The sequence below is a fragment of the Psilocybe cubensis genome, chromosome 7, assembly GCF_017499595.1.
Source record: "Psilocybe cubensis strain MGC-MH-2018 chromosome 7, whole genome shotgun sequence".
NCBI lineage: Eukaryota > Fungi > Basidiomycota > Agaricomycetes > Agaricales > Agrocybaceae > Psilocybe > Psilocybe cubensis.
The window spans coordinates 2,548,633-2,562,716 of record NC_063005.1 but is presented as its reverse complement, the minus strand read 5'-3'; the positions used below and the strand labels follow the sequence as shown (position 1 = coordinate 2,562,716).

The window sequence follows — 14,084 nt, the reverse complement described above, 5'->3', positions numbered from 1 at the left end:
TCTGTCTATATATTATTTATTGATATCAATCTCTCCGTCTCCGTCGGCTTGCTACGTACTTATTTATTCCTCTTTTCGCCTCTTCTCTGCGTTGCGTGTGTTTTTTTGTCTCTCATCTCGTTTCTTGCCTTGTCCACCTCACATCTGTTAGTACAACAATCCCAGCCTCTGCGCCTCTCACACTCTGTCCTTTTCTTTCGCTTCCTCTTTTTCTTGTTCATTTTTTAGACTTTATTTAAAACGTCATGCAGATTTACAACGCATGTTCCTGTTCGCAATATCCCATCTGGTTCTACACCGCCTTCTCGTTCTACACCTCCTTCTCGTTCTACACCTCCTTCTCGTTCTACACCTCCTTCTCGTTCTACACCTCCTTCTCGTTCTACACCTCCTTCTCGTTCTACACCTCCTTGTACACCTCTTTGTACACCCCCGCTTCCGCTTTACTTTTCGCTTTTCGCTTTTCGCTACTGCCATCTTCCATCTTCCATCTTCTGTCTTTTCCTTTTCCGCCTATTTAATTCCGATCTTCGTTCTTCCTTCTTCGTTTCCTTTCGGATTTCTGATTGTCGTATTGTTTTTTCTTGGTCGATGCTCTTAGTGCTCAATGCTCAATGCTCAATGCTCAATGGTCAATCAAATAAAATGCAGTAGAGCGCATTCTCAGGTTTTCAACGCGTCGTAGATATATATATAGATAGATAGATCTATATATCTGTCTGTTTGAACTTCGTTCCCAGACAACAGGCAATAGACTACAGATTCAAAATCCAGAAATCAGATATCGCTGTAAAAAAAATGAAATCGTAAAACCGTTATAGCGTAACAAAAGGAAAAAGAAATGGTATAGTATAGTATAGTATTACTGCCCAACGATCAACGATCACAGTACATTATCAAAAAATACGCTCCACTATATTTGTTGGGGTATCAACATCCCCCGCGCAAAACGTTTCTCCACACCAACTTCACACCCTGTACCCTTTTCCCTACCCCTACACCCTTCCACACTCCCATCACTCACCCAGCCCAACCCCCAACCCCCAACCCTAACAACCCTAACACCCCCCCAAAAACTCCCGCACAACACCCTCAACGCGCAGATCCACACGCGCCAGCTCACGCACGAGATCATCCCACACCCTCTCCTGCGCGCGCGCGCCTTCGGCGCTGACGATGTAGTCGCTTGGCTCGTCTACGCGGTTCGTGGATATGTATGCGCCGTGGAGGGTGGTTTCGTCCACATATGTATTTCCTCTTGCATTTGCACTAGTACTTGCACGGGCACTGGCATCCCCACCTCCACCCCCACCCGCAACCGAGCCAGCACTCGATCCATCACCAGCACCATCACCCGATCCACCACCCGATCCAGCACCAGCACCCGAGCCAGCAACAGCAGCCCACACAAAAACCCTACACCCCACCTCCGCACTACGGCCCACCACCCACGCCAGCACCGTCGTAAGCACATACAGCACGCCCGAGAAGTGGCGTCGAAGGGCGGTGCGGCAGAGGCCTGGGTTTGGTGCGGCGGCTAGGATTAGGGGGCGGGCGGGGGTGGTGGGGGTGGGGGTGGTGCTTTGGGAAGAGGAAGAGGAAGAGGAAGAGGAAGAAGAGGGTGTGTGCACTGCGAGGCGCGCGGCGAGCGCTCGGATGAATAGGATCGTTAATACTGTTTTGTTATGGGATGGTGTGTTAGTGAGATTTTGTGAGTACCAGTAGGATTTTGAAGGAGGCTTGCCTTTTGTCGAGAAATACTGCTTCCCCGCGTCGAATCTAAAAATAACACACCTTCAAATTAGCGCGCGTCTAAAAAAAACACAGTGCTACACAAAGGCAAATGCAAATGCACAGAAACTCCATCGATGTTCATGTGTGTCAGTATGACTCACGTTTTGATATCCATATCGTCTTTATACCCATACATCCTAAAAAAGCGGCCTGAATCGAGCATAGCGGCGTCGAGCGTGGCCATATGGTGTAGCTCGCTCGTCGCGAGGAGGATGCGCGGTGTCGTTTTGTATCGGTGCGCGGTGCGCATCATGCATGGGATGAGGAGGAGTGTGAGAAGAGCGGGGGAGAGGATGTTCACTTGTGTCCTGCGTTTATCCGGTAACGGTAACCATCATATCATCATTAGAGATTCGGAAAGTAATGAAGAGAAAAAAATGAAAAGGACTCACGTCGTCTCCCATCCGTCGGCTGTGAACCCGAGCTTGGTAGGTGATACAGCTGCGCTGGCGAGGAGAATGTCGAGCCTCTCATGCGCGCGCTCGAACGCGTCCACGAACGCGCGGACCGACGCGAAATCCGTGAGCTCCAGGACGCGCGCTTCGACTCTCACCTTCCCATCTTCCTCCGCTGTCTGCCCCTGCCCCTCTCCCTCTCCCTCTCCCTCTCCTTCTACCTCACCCTTTCCCTTTCCCTGCCCTCCCCCAACGTCAACACCCCCCGCAACCGCAACCGCAACCGCCCTCCCGCCCGCACGCCCAACAATCCGCGCCACAGCCTCCGCCCCCTTCTCCGCCGTCCGACACGTGATCACGACGCGCGCGGGCGCCAGCGGCTGCGCCATCGATGCGAAGTGCACAGCTGTTTCGAAGCCGAGGCCGGTGTTGCCGCCGGTGATGAGGATGGTTTTGTTCGTTAGTTGTGATTGGGATGGGGATGGGAGGGAGAGGGAGGTGTATTGGTCCCGGATGAAGTCGGTGAGTTTGAGTTTCATTGGTGGTGGTGGTGGTGGTGGTGGTGGGGTATGAAAGGTATGAAAGGGTAGGAAGGTGGTGGTAGGGAGAAGAGAATGGTGATGTGCACCCACTGTGTTCGCCGATCCAGTCTTGGTTGGTCCAGTTCTGCGTCGGCAGCCCTGCTCTGCTGTAGTATCATGTATGGTACATAAGTACCATGACCGTCTTCTCGGGTTTCACGCCGTGATGATCTCATCATCCATATTATGCCATTTTTTCGCGTTCAGGAATCAAGTCTTTCCGTATTTCATTTATGAACGATGGCTCTTTCTTTTCCAGGTTCTCCTACCAAGATAAACTGTTCAATCAACCGCCGGCGACTATTTATACCTACTGATGATATTATTAGGACCGTACTATGTGAGAGATTGAAAAGATCATGACTAGGACATCCAAGGGATCCAAACGATACATACTGTTGACCGTTGGGCATTTCCAAAGCGCTTATGATGTCTCCCAACTTCGAGAGGCCCGAGTCGCCCCTGGATGCAGCCATCCACAACACCCCATCACTTCCCGTAGAAATCATCGACAGCATCATCCAAGACGTTCTCAAGCAGATATCAGGAAAAGGCAGGACACACACCAGCCCCATCCTCTCCGCCATCGCCAGCACATCGCACAGGTTCCGCATTCACGCGAACAGACATCGGTTCAGCACGCTCAGATGTCCTTCCGTGTTGCACAACATCACTTTAAAGCAAGCGAACAAATGGATGACGAGCCTCACTAGTGTCGTTCGTAGTCATCAGGCGTTGGTTAAACTTGCTCCGAGTTCAACGATGATGGGGAGTATACTCGACTTTACGACTGACTTTGGCGTGTGGGTAATACATACCTCCGACTCGGAGTCGGAGGCCAGCGGTGCCGCTGATTCAGAATCAGAAACTTCCGAGTCAGTCCAGTGCGCTAGTGAAGACTGGGCGTTTGTATTGGACAACCTATTCCGCGCTCCGAGCTCCCTTCCATCATCCTCCACTGCAAACCAGGTATACCACTTTGATTTCTTGATAAATTACTTCGGATCCCCGGGGAACGTGTCGTGGAACACGATCACCCCAGCAGTTCGAGAGTCGTTTCTTCGGCTTTTGCGTTTTTCGAATATCAACAAGCTGTCCCTCTGCGGCATCGACAGTATACCAACGAGCCTTCTCAGGGGTTCCGGTATCAAGCATCTAGCCCTACGCCAGATTTCTACGGTTCAACCTGATGCAGACATCATTGGCGTAGATCAGTGCAACGACGCATGTTTACCGCCCCAAGTTGAATCCCTGGTCATCGGGTACACCCTTGAATTACAGGATGTCTTATCACTGTTAAGCTCAGCAAAACAATGACGGCGAGGCAGGCTGCAAAGCGTCGGGCCCCTTCCCGGTGCCACTAGCACAACTACCCTGCGTCTTAAAGCTCGAGGCAGAAATGCACGGCGACCAATCAGTGGAAACTCTCAACGACATGCTCAAACAGACACCAAATCTGGTATCTCTGCGCATACAAAACCATCTCCTAGGTAAGCGCTGCCGTGCCCATAAATATCAAAAGTTTGTTCCCAACACAACATAACTGACTCGCTTCACTCCTTTCCACAACGTTATAGTATATCCCGGCAATGAAGCACCAATAGTGCGATATAGCCACCTCACAAACCTGCGTTCCTTGGTGATCTGCTGTGAAAGAGCCAACAACATGGGATACTTGCCTGTACCCTTAAGGCCTTGCCTCCAAACACCCCCTCCCTCCCTGTCCGAGGTCTACATTAGATTCAAAATGGGCCCAAAGACGTTGGCATCGCCGGAAAACTACTTGGATGAGTTTGGTGTAGACCCTGAGCTAGCTGTTCACCTGGCGCATCCGTGCTTTCGGGGTGTCTCCCGGATTGTGTTCGACGTTGAGCTTCGGCGTCCGGTACGATGTGATCCTAAAGATCTCGACTACCATGTACGGTCGTGGAAACTTGGGATTGAGGAGAAAATGCGCGCTCTTTTGGAGAAGAGGACCGGGGTGGATGTTGTTGTTACTACAACGACCTGAAGAGAGGTATGAATTTGTCGATGGACCCATGTCCGTCAATCAACGCCCCTCCGAGTCCGATCGAGTAACTTGACTGAAGTAGACGCCCATGCGCTAATCGAGATCTGATGGCCTCACTGTGCGGATGCGCTTCGTAATACTGCTAGCTTTTGGAGAATTGTATTTTCTACGGGGTCTGCCTTGCGTTTAGAAATACGGCTCTGCGGATTTTGGTGGTGGTGAAGGACGGAGAAAGTTTGGTACAGCAGCCGGTGCGCGGTGCGCTATTGGAAGTGTGAATTTCCCACGAGACGCGTCTTGCAATGCGCCAGTGCAGTTATGTGTAAGTACGCCGGGGCTGCCATGTATCTATCAAGTCAATGTTAGTGTACGGTATCTCTCTTCAACTATTTGTGTTCCGATTACACTACCTCTTATACTCGGACCCTCTAAAACATTGACAATCTATGTCCAAACATCCCAAAGCTTCAAAATTGAAACCCCCCCTTCAACAAAGTGCGTTCCACTGGTACTTACCACTCATACGTATCCTCTAGCCGGATTTCCGCCCCACCACGCTTCACCGAGTGTCTCAATGGAGTAACAGAGACGATATGAAGTGCCCTCGGAGCCTCATCCGATCTTCAATTCCAAAAAACTTCCATGACCACAAACCAGCTTTCACCGAGAACCGCGTACAGAAACACCGTCACACGTCTTGCCTATCTTTAGAGTCTAGTAGCTAGATAATGTTTGTATGCGCGTCGATCCTTGCACCGGAATTATGTCGAACTGGGGAGAAATGCATAAGCCATGGTGGTTTGTTCAGTACAAGGGACCAAGCTTCGCATGTCCTCTCGGAAATCCGGACGGGCGTTGCCGATGCTGAGATCTTCAACGTCAACAGCTCCCGAGTCCTGACCACCATCTAATAACCATTCACCTTTTGTACACTGAACGTACCATAGGCAGTTAGCCAGTCCGTACGGCTATCTTTCGAGCTCTTGATTACGCTGTAGCCTGCCGTTGCCGTAGGAGCTACGTGTGCCTTGCTATGCCATGTGAGATACGACAGGGGGGTTATAGAATTCGCTCAATCTGCAGGTATGGCTGCTATCAGTTCAGGTCGGAGGCAAACTGAGACCCCCCTCCTTCGTTGCATCTATCCGCTCTTGTTCGTTCGCTTTTCATTGGTGCATTTTTGCTATATTAAGAGGACGATTGGGCACGGAATGCAATCTATACGACCTCCCCAGCTGCCTAGTGCCATCCCACTCTTGCTTCACCTCGAACAAAATCAGTACACCCAATAACTGAACCACCAACCCGTGCCCTACTACTACAAATTTCATTACAATGAAGTACACATTTTTCGACTTCGTCAGAGCGCAATGGACAACTATCCCACCTGTCCAAAAACAGGACCTTTCCGGGAAAACGGTCATCGTCACAGGCGGGAACACAGGTATAGGCCTCGAAGTCGTCCGAAACTTCGCGCGTATGAACCCTGCCAAACTCATCCTGACGTCGCGGAGCCAGAAAAGAGGCGAGGAAGTTGCAGCGCGTAAGTCGTCCTTGCCTTTTACCTTGCTTCACACTTTTAAGTACTGTTCTAATTCACACTCATGCAGAGATCCGCGGTGAGACGGGGTGCGCGAGTGTCGAAGCGTGGGCGCTCGAACTCGCCGAGTTCGCGTCTGTACGCGCGTTCTGCGACAAGTTTGAAAGAGAATGCGACCGTCTCGACATCCTGGTGGAAAACGCCGGTATCGCCACTGTCAATCCAGACTTCACCAAGGACGGCTGGGAGCTATCGTAAGTGTCAAGAGTGTCCATCCCAATCCCTGAAACAAGTATACACGCAATCTTGGTTCATTTTTGCTCACTTTTATCGCAGAACACAGGTTAATGATATGTCAACGACCCTCCTCTCCCTGCTCCTCCTCCCGCGAATGCTCGAGACGGCACAGAAATACCACACATACCCGCGCATCGTGGTCGCGAGCAGCGAAACGCACCACGAGATCCCAAGTCTTGACAAAAGCTCTCTCAACTCGCCCAACTTCTTCCGCGCGTTCGCGCATAAAGACCATCTGGGTTCAACGTGCGTCATCTCTTCCCTCCTTGTTCAAAACAGTACTAATCTCGACTCGGACACCGCATATATCCAGTATGCCACCAGGGCGGTATCAAACCACAAAACGTACGTCTAGTTCCTACACACCCTCCTCGTATATTCAATCTCACTTCACTAACACCGTCACACAGTACTCAACATCCTCCTTGTGCGCGCCCTCTCCGAGCGCCTACACCGCAAACCGCTCATCACCAACAGCGCCAACCCCGGATTCTGCAAGACAGGGCTCCGGCGGAACCTCCCCGCGCGCGCGCGGTTCGTGATGTGGGTTATGGATGGCTTGTTCGGGCGGACGGCGGACGATGGTGCGCGGGTGTTCGTGTGGGCTGCGCTGGGTGGTGAGGAAGAGGGGAGGAGAGACGAGCTGAGAGGCGCATATGTTGATTTGTGCTCTGTCAAGGAGCCGAGTGATTATGTGGTTAGTAAAGAGGGCAGGGAGGCGGGGGATAAGATTTGGGTACGTGTTCGTTGTGTTTTTTGTTTCTTTTTATTTCGTTTTTTTTTGTTGGTTGTTCTGCGACTTTATGCTGAAATCTGTCTTTTTGTTTTGCTTTTTTTGATTTGTAGGATGATTTGATTGAAGAATTGGTCAAAGTTGAACCGAAGGTTCAGAGTATCGTGAAGGAGTACCTCACAGAACCCGTTCGCAATTGATCATTGATCATTGATCATTCGTCTTTCGCAATTATCCATCCCGCTCACTTCGCGCGCGTTGACGATGAGTCAATCAATACTAGTATGGAATTTGGATTCGAAAACCTTACACTTGCGGTACCTGAATTCATCCCGATCCGCCTTCTTTCGAGTTTTACTTTGTACTTACTACATATGGATGTAAGTACTAAGGAACACCGAACACGAATACGAATAAGAACACGAACCGAACACGTTGAACACGCACCCCGGCACGTCATCACCACATAAAGCGAAAAACATTCAATTCACCAAAGGCTAAAAACTTGAAAGTACTAAATCCACACACACGTGCAAAAGATCGCCGTCGCGGACTCGCGTGGTTCAATTTAGGCTTAGGGTTTCTATATTGTATTGCATTACAATTTACATGACATACTACCATGATATTATATATGCACAGGAACATTCTGAATTTCTGATTCAGGGTTTTGAAATCTTAATCTAGGGGCTGATATGATTACTGTCAGTATCATACTTAGCTGAGAGAAAAGGTTTTAGCGAAGAAACCTGGAAGAAACCGTAAACGTCTCGCGGAAAGTGTTTTACGATACTGATAGCGTAATATTGTACGATTTCAATGGAACGGCCTAAATTTGAACTTTGAAACTCGGATTGTGTCGTGCGAGACGCGTGGACGGTCTTCCCTGGACCCTGCCCGTTTATTTGAATTTTTGAACAAGTCCAAGATGGCTATCGCGAGGAGCGAGGAGCAAGTTGAGCATTTGTTAGCATTCACCGCTTTGGGTACTGATTCTGTGTGCTTGCTTTCCTTTCATTATTGGAAATTAAGAGTCAGGCGGCTTGGCGTTGGACAATGGGATCAGTGAGTGTTTGACGCCGGTTAAAGGAGATGGGCGCTTAAATTCTTAATAAAAATCAACATCGATAATGTGAAAATATCCTGTATACTGGTTGAATAATCAACACCATTTACTGGCTTCATCATTTTAATACAGCCCCTCCGAGTAGCGATTGAGCGAGGCTAACGTCCCCCAGTAAATTGAAGACTCAATAAAAACGGTGGCCACATGAACTATTACGATTCAATTATACATCAACTTTTCAATAAACGCCGTGTTGTGGAAACGGTCCTTCAAAAACATCACGACCATTTCGAGGGCTTCCAGAAATCTCGAAATCTCGTAACGTATGTACTTCGCTACAATACAAATTTAAGCTGTCTGTGCGAACATACCATGTCAGACCCATCAGAGATCTGGGTTAAGTACCTGCCCTTGATTTGAAGGACCCTGACTCCTGAGCGGAGACGTTGGTTACTTCCAATACTTAATCGTGCGGATGGAGTGCATAGAGGTTTAGAGCAGAACGCTGCGATGTCCTTGGCTGTGACTGCGAAAACGATCTCAGTCCTGCGTGGAATGCGTATGATACCTGTGCGTACCCCTGTTCAGCATATTCCACCATTAATACGAATATGCCTATGGATTATCAGTACACCCAAGGTCAGTACTGCGCCTCAACAAAGCCATTTGTTTTTTTTTTTTTATAAAAATCCTCCACTGATACCGTGTCATGTATAGTCTCTGCAATAGCCATGTTGGCATATGAATGGGCTCTCACCATAGACATGGAAATCAACCTCGTCTGGAAGAAACCGTGGAATCTCCTGAAGGCCATATATCTGTTCCAACGATATATAGTCGTTCTTGACTGTATTCTTGCGCTATACCGTGAGTCGATGGGAGCATCATAACAGTATGGGTTACGACAGATGATGGCTTACATCGACTTCTCAACGGATCCTCAGGACATGTGGGAAGCGAGATGACAGATACCAAATGCAACAGGCTGAAGCCTGCTGTTATGAGTGAGCATCAACATCATACCTGCCCGAGCTCGTTTAAATTTTTTATGTATAAGGTGCGATGGTATTAGGAACTTTGACTTCCGAAGGTGAAGTATATCCCCAACCAAAAATCCCTACCAGTTCCTGACGAACAAGCGTCCTGGCAGCAATCCTTACTATACGCGTATGGGCAATCTGGGACCGCCACCAGCAGCTTGGAGCCTTCCTATGCCTGGTAGCAGTAGCCGTATGGGCACCCGGAATCGTAACATTATATCTGTTCTTCGCTGACCTTCGATGTCAGTAGAATATGTCTTTATTAGATTGAAACAACTGACCCTAGGATCACAGACGCTCCGGCGCCTATATACGAGGGATTTCGAGGGTGTTTTCCCATGAAAACTTCAAGGTATATTATATGGTGGTGGGCAGCGCTGTGTATTTGGGATTTCGGTGAGCAACAAATCTGTTACTGCATGGATCATATGGCTCTGGCGAATCGACCATTCAACATACCAACAGTATGCCTGGCGTTGGTTTTAAAACCTGCTGTACACTTCTGTGAGTTGATTCAGATATATGCGTTATACTGGACTCGATGAACTTGTATTGTCAGTTCGATCAAATATGCGCAGCAGATTGCCGTTATCGTTGGTCGTCTATCGCGATGGTCCGTAACGGTTTATGCTTCCTAACGTTATTGCTAATGTTGACTCACCTAAATCAAACAACGCCACCAGGAATACTATTTTATATCTTTCTTTTCCGTGAGTTTGATCATTATTCCCATTGAATCTGTTCGCGAGGCTGATTAGCTTCCAGTGTGCTCCCTCTTAAATGTTGTCTCCTATGCTGCATTTCCGGTATGTTGGAATAGCCATGAACTACAGCTCATACTGATCCCATTACAGCTCGCTTTGAGAATCATGGGCACATCGTATGACAATTTACCACGCACGATATAAGTTGGCGATTGATATATTGCTTCTTCAGCTTGACACGTTGTCTCCACTCCATGCTGGCTAGTCGAGCGCTTCTTCAGATGCGACAAGAACTTCAACGCCCGACAACGAGAACGTCCAATTTCTTCCCGAGTGCACTCCAACATGGAACAACTGTTGATACAATAGCGCTGACCGAAAATGATCGCGAGTCTGCACGTAATTGATTGTTTTTGAACTTCGTCGTAATCGTTTATATCCTATTTATCATCTGGAATTTTCACTAGAACACGAAGGTCGGATAGAAACAAATAAAATGCATTTGATGAACCGACCAAGAAGCGCTGGAACACCATATGTTACTAGTCTGTTGGATTGTTATACGGAGTGAGGCATTCTTGCGAGGTCTGCTGAATTCCAGGGTTTATTTGCATCAACTCTTCAACAAGGTTTTCCTTCAAAGAAGCTGAATTAATTGACGTCAAAATATGAGCATTGAGGTTTACCCATAACTTGTTCTGTGCAATAAATCCTTCTCGACTATTGGAATAGTCACTCGTTTCCTCGACTTGGGATACTGAACTGATAAATGCACCTCGCAATTCATCTTTCTTTTCTTCAGCTCCCACTGCTGCCCAGATCATAGGCCTGCTTCCTTCCTCTGCTGTGCGCACCATCAATTTCTCCATCATCCTGATCACGAAACCAAGAATGCCGCCGAGGTTCCTTCGAAGGCCGGACTTGACGAATCCTGGATCGACGGTGTTGACTATGATGGGCTTATGGCGCAGCCTGTCATTCAGGGCACGGGTGAAAAAGATGACCAGTACTAATTAAATTCATATTATTAGCGACGATGGGTATATTATGGCCGGAGTGCTTACATTTCGTCTCTGCGTACACTTGACTGCCGTCGAACGACTTCTTTGGTATTCTAAACGATATTATTGTTGGGTTAGAAGTTGATATTGTGCATGTTGACGCGTACCGTTGAGTGAAATGATCCCGATGTCCGTACGTGCGCAGAGCATTTGGCGCGTCAATCAACTTGCTGTCCAATTTCGCGCCATAATGATATCCGCTTGTCACAAGCACAACTCTGGGAGTGGTATTATGAACCCGTGCGGTTTCCAACATCGCAGGAAGCAACAACAGAACAAGCAAGGTGTTGGATATGTGGTTCACAGCGTACATAGTCTCCCAACCATCATCTATGAAATCGAGAGAAACAGAAAGGACAGCGGCGTTGGGAACGAAAATGTCAAGCCTTCCACCCTCTTTTTTAAATCGCTCAGCAAAGGCGTTTACCGAAGCGAAACTTGCCAGATCAATGGTCCATGATTCAATGGTTGTATAGCCTGTGTCTTTCGAGATACCTGGAAGGACATTTAACAGCAGAGCATTGTTGGCGCGCAAGGGGCACACATACTGGCTACTGCCTCCTCTCCCCTTTCCGCGCTTCGAAATCCAAGGATAAGCCTCTGAGGTCCCATTCGTGCGAAATGCTTCGCGGCTTCAAATCCAATCCCGGAGTTAGCCCCAACTAAGACAACCGTTTTCCCGCTGAGGTCTACAGACACGAGAGGCGGGGGGTTCAAAATCTCTTTGAACATTTTGAAAGGCGAAGGCTGCGGCATGGTGGTCGACTATGGCTGCGTTTCCATTATCCATAGACCAGCAATATATATGTTCATACGGTCTGTATATCTCCTTTCACTGTATTGTGGAGGTTCACCGTTAAGCCCGCAAGACTCTCGGATATTCTCTTGCTGTGAGGCATCCACTGTGCTCGTATCCTCCCGTTGCTTGAAATAACGTAAGAATATCCAGACTGCCATTGCATTGCGACATAGATCGATGTAAATTTCTACCAAGGACGTTTGTTTGAATGGAAGATTGAATATCATAGAACAGGGTCAAGAACAACTAAACATGTCCAATGTCAGGGTGTTTATTCTCAAACTGGTTAGGGTTAAGGTTATTCCGAGAGCACTAACTTGAAAACTTGAACGCGAACGTCTTGTACCAACCTTACCTTCAATTCTTCCTTGCGGCCTGCTCGAGAGACCTCACTAATATATGATTCTTCACTTATTCTTCCACGGAGAAGATAAATTTCCCACCTAATGCAGACTTAAGATGTATTCCGAATCTGATAGTCAAGAATCAGAATATACTGAACGGCCATCCAAGGTTCAGGGATTTGATTCTACAAGTGCATAGAGGTCTAATTACCTGATTACAGCCCTCAAGACCACCGAGAAAAAAACGTAGGCGGGATGTCAAAGAAGAACCAGGCGCAAAAGACGTCGTAGAATTCCCAATCCAGGCTCTTTTCTCTGTCCTACGGTCCGAGTACGGCGATGAAGAGGCTTCCTTTGAACGTCTTGTTGAACCACTTCTCCCGGATCTTCTCAGCGCTCGAGATAGCTTGGAAAAAAAGTTTATTGAACGAGACGAAAATGTAAACTACATTCAGTCATAAGAATCTTTGGTGTTAACTTTGCTCTATTTTTCAGGGAAATCTTACTCGTCCGCTGAGGCAATCCGAGATATCGTTTTTTGTTCAGGAGCTTTCTAAAAAACAAGAGCCATCGAAAACCGAAGCTATTATACGTCGTAAACTCAAGCTAGAACAAGTATGTAATTCTCATACAACTTGTCTCTCAGATGCTAAAAGTTTGCCCAGCAAAGACGCGCGAATCGTCTCGACCAACCGACTATCTCTGCTCCAGACTCCGATTTGACACCCCTTTCTGCTGATACAGAACCCACTGCAGATCCGGAGGTCTTGAAAGCACTCTATGATATCCAAACCACGCCATTCGAGATGTCATTCCTCGCACGTTTAGAGGGAGCAAAAAATAATTTCCCTCCTGGCCTTATTTCAGTGGATTGGGAAACACGTACGCCTTGGATGAATCTTATGGCTGACATACGGGAGCACTATACATTTGCCCAGTAAATCTCGATTTCGTGCTCTACGCGTTTGTAATCTAATGCCGCCAATATCATCTAGTCCCGAAAGAGAGCCTGCGATTGAAGCAATAGCACCTATCACATACTCCACTCTCCATGAGTATCATTTGCCTCAGGTTCACGATCTACTGGAGCGATCCTTCTGGAGTGGTATTGATGGTCAGTCAACTTGGTCATAGTAATAATATTTTCTGACCTTTTTGTTGTACAGTCTCAGATGCTCTTGATTATCTTCCTGAGAAAACGACCATGGTGGCGATGTACAAGAAGGTTGTTGTTGGCGTTGCCATTATTATGTCTCCAATTCAGACATACATCACGTTCCTTGCCGTAAAATCAGGCTGGGATAAAGCACAGATCGCCAGGTTTGAACCATTCAGTCGTTTACATCTGTTGAAAATAATTTGAAATTTTTTTGCAGGACCATGCTATTCCATCTCATATCCATGCACCCAGACAAAGATTTTACTTTACACGTTTCAGCAAACAGTTCTGCCATGGTTCGTCGGTGCCCACTTTTTAGTTGATATTTGCGTGGCTAAAACCCTTATAGCTTTTATACAATCAGTTTGGATTTAAGGCAGAAGAATTTGTTGCTGGCTTTTATTCCTCTTACCTCGATTCCAACTCTCGTGCATCCAAAAACGCATTCAAGCTTCGACTTCGCCATATATGATTAAAGATTATCTTATGGGCAAGTTTATTGGTTGAAAACATAGTACATTTAATGGAGTGGATTGGTAATTTGTACAAGGTATGGATTC

At 47.6% G+C, this 14,084-nt stretch overlaps 7 protein-coding genes across 7 annotated transcripts; 5 read left to right on the top strand and 2 right to left on the bottom strand.

Annotated features, from left to right (window-relative positions):
• Nucleotides 1–1,212: 1,212 nt before the first annotated feature.
• JR316_0008338 (uncharacterized protein) lies at nucleotides 1,213–1,733 on the top strand (the record flags this gene model as incomplete). The annotated part of the gene is made up of 2 exons (XM_047894053.1): nucleotides 1,213–1,693; nucleotides 1,726–1,733. 2 exons carry the CDS (start codon nucleotides 1,213–1,215, stop codon nucleotides 1,731–1,733), a joined length of 489 nt encoding a protein of 162 aa, XP_047747368.1.
• A 158-nt stretch (nucleotides 1,734–1,891) lies between these two features.
• JR316_0008337 (Short-chain dehydrogenase/reductase OXR1) lies at nucleotides 1,892–2,728 on the bottom strand (the record flags this gene model as incomplete). The annotated part of the gene is made up of 2 exons (XM_047894052.1): nucleotides 1,892–2,102; nucleotides 2,187–2,728. The coding sequence occupies 2 exons, from the start codon at nucleotides 2,726–2,728 to the stop codon at nucleotides 1,892–1,894; spliced, it is 753 nt and encodes a 250-aa protein (XP_047747367.1).
• A 471-nt stretch (nucleotides 2,729–3,199) lies between these two features.
• Nucleotides 3,200–4,781, top strand: JR316_0008336 (uncharacterized protein; the record flags this gene model as incomplete). The annotated part of the gene is made up of 3 exons (XM_047894051.1): nucleotides 3,200–4,024; nucleotides 4,077–4,260; nucleotides 4,348–4,781. 3 exons carry the CDS (start codon nucleotides 3,200–3,202, stop codon nucleotides 4,779–4,781), a joined length of 1,443 nt encoding a protein of 480 aa, XP_047747366.1.
• A 1,335-nt stretch (nucleotides 4,782–6,116) lies between these two features.
• On the top strand, nucleotides 6,117–7,551 carry JR316_0008335 (Short-chain dehydrogenase/reductase phmF; the record flags this gene model as incomplete). Its single annotated transcript, XM_047894050.1, has 6 exons — nucleotides 6,117–6,324; nucleotides 6,392–6,575; nucleotides 6,658–6,864; nucleotides 6,932–6,963; nucleotides 7,029–7,354; nucleotides 7,465–7,551. 6 exons carry the CDS (start codon nucleotides 6,117–6,119, stop codon nucleotides 7,549–7,551), a joined length of 1,044 nt encoding a protein of 347 aa, XP_047747365.1.
• A 1,477-nt stretch (nucleotides 7,552–9,028) lies between these two features.
• On the top strand, nucleotides 9,029–10,568 carry JR316_0008334 (uncharacterized protein; the record flags this gene model as incomplete). The annotated part of the gene is made up of 11 exons (XM_047894049.1): nucleotides 9,029–9,056; nucleotides 9,135–9,284; nucleotides 9,362–9,421; nucleotides 9,475–9,507; nucleotides 9,568–9,699; nucleotides 9,752–9,961; nucleotides 10,017–10,070; nucleotides 10,141–10,167; nucleotides 10,223–10,263; nucleotides 10,312–10,337; nucleotides 10,394–10,568. 11 exons carry the CDS (start codon nucleotides 9,029–9,031, stop codon nucleotides 10,566–10,568), a joined length of 936 nt encoding a protein of 311 aa, XP_047747364.1.
• Nucleotides 10,569–10,703: 135 nt separating this feature from the next.
• Nucleotides 10,704–11,978, bottom strand: JR316_0008333 (Short chain dehydrogenase FGM9; the record flags this gene model as incomplete). Its single annotated transcript, XM_047894048.1, has 4 exons — nucleotides 10,704–11,170; nucleotides 11,226–11,275; nucleotides 11,330–11,717; nucleotides 11,771–11,978. 4 exons carry the CDS (start codon nucleotides 11,976–11,978, stop codon nucleotides 10,704–10,706), a joined length of 1,113 nt encoding a protein of 370 aa, XP_047747363.1.
• A 502-nt stretch (nucleotides 11,979–12,480) lies between these two features.
• JR316_0008332 (Cysteine-rich protein 2-binding protein) lies at nucleotides 12,481–13,996 on the top strand (the record flags this gene model as incomplete). The annotated part of the gene is made up of 8 exons (XM_047894047.1): nucleotides 12,481–12,534; nucleotides 12,587–12,805; nucleotides 12,861–12,980; nucleotides 13,031–13,302; nucleotides 13,361–13,479; nucleotides 13,532–13,685; nucleotides 13,742–13,820; nucleotides 13,874–13,996. The coding sequence occupies 8 exons, from the start codon at nucleotides 12,481–12,483 to the stop codon at nucleotides 13,994–13,996; spliced, it is 1,140 nt and encodes a 379-aa protein (XP_047747362.1).
• Nucleotides 13,997–14,084: the final 88 nt, after the last annotated feature.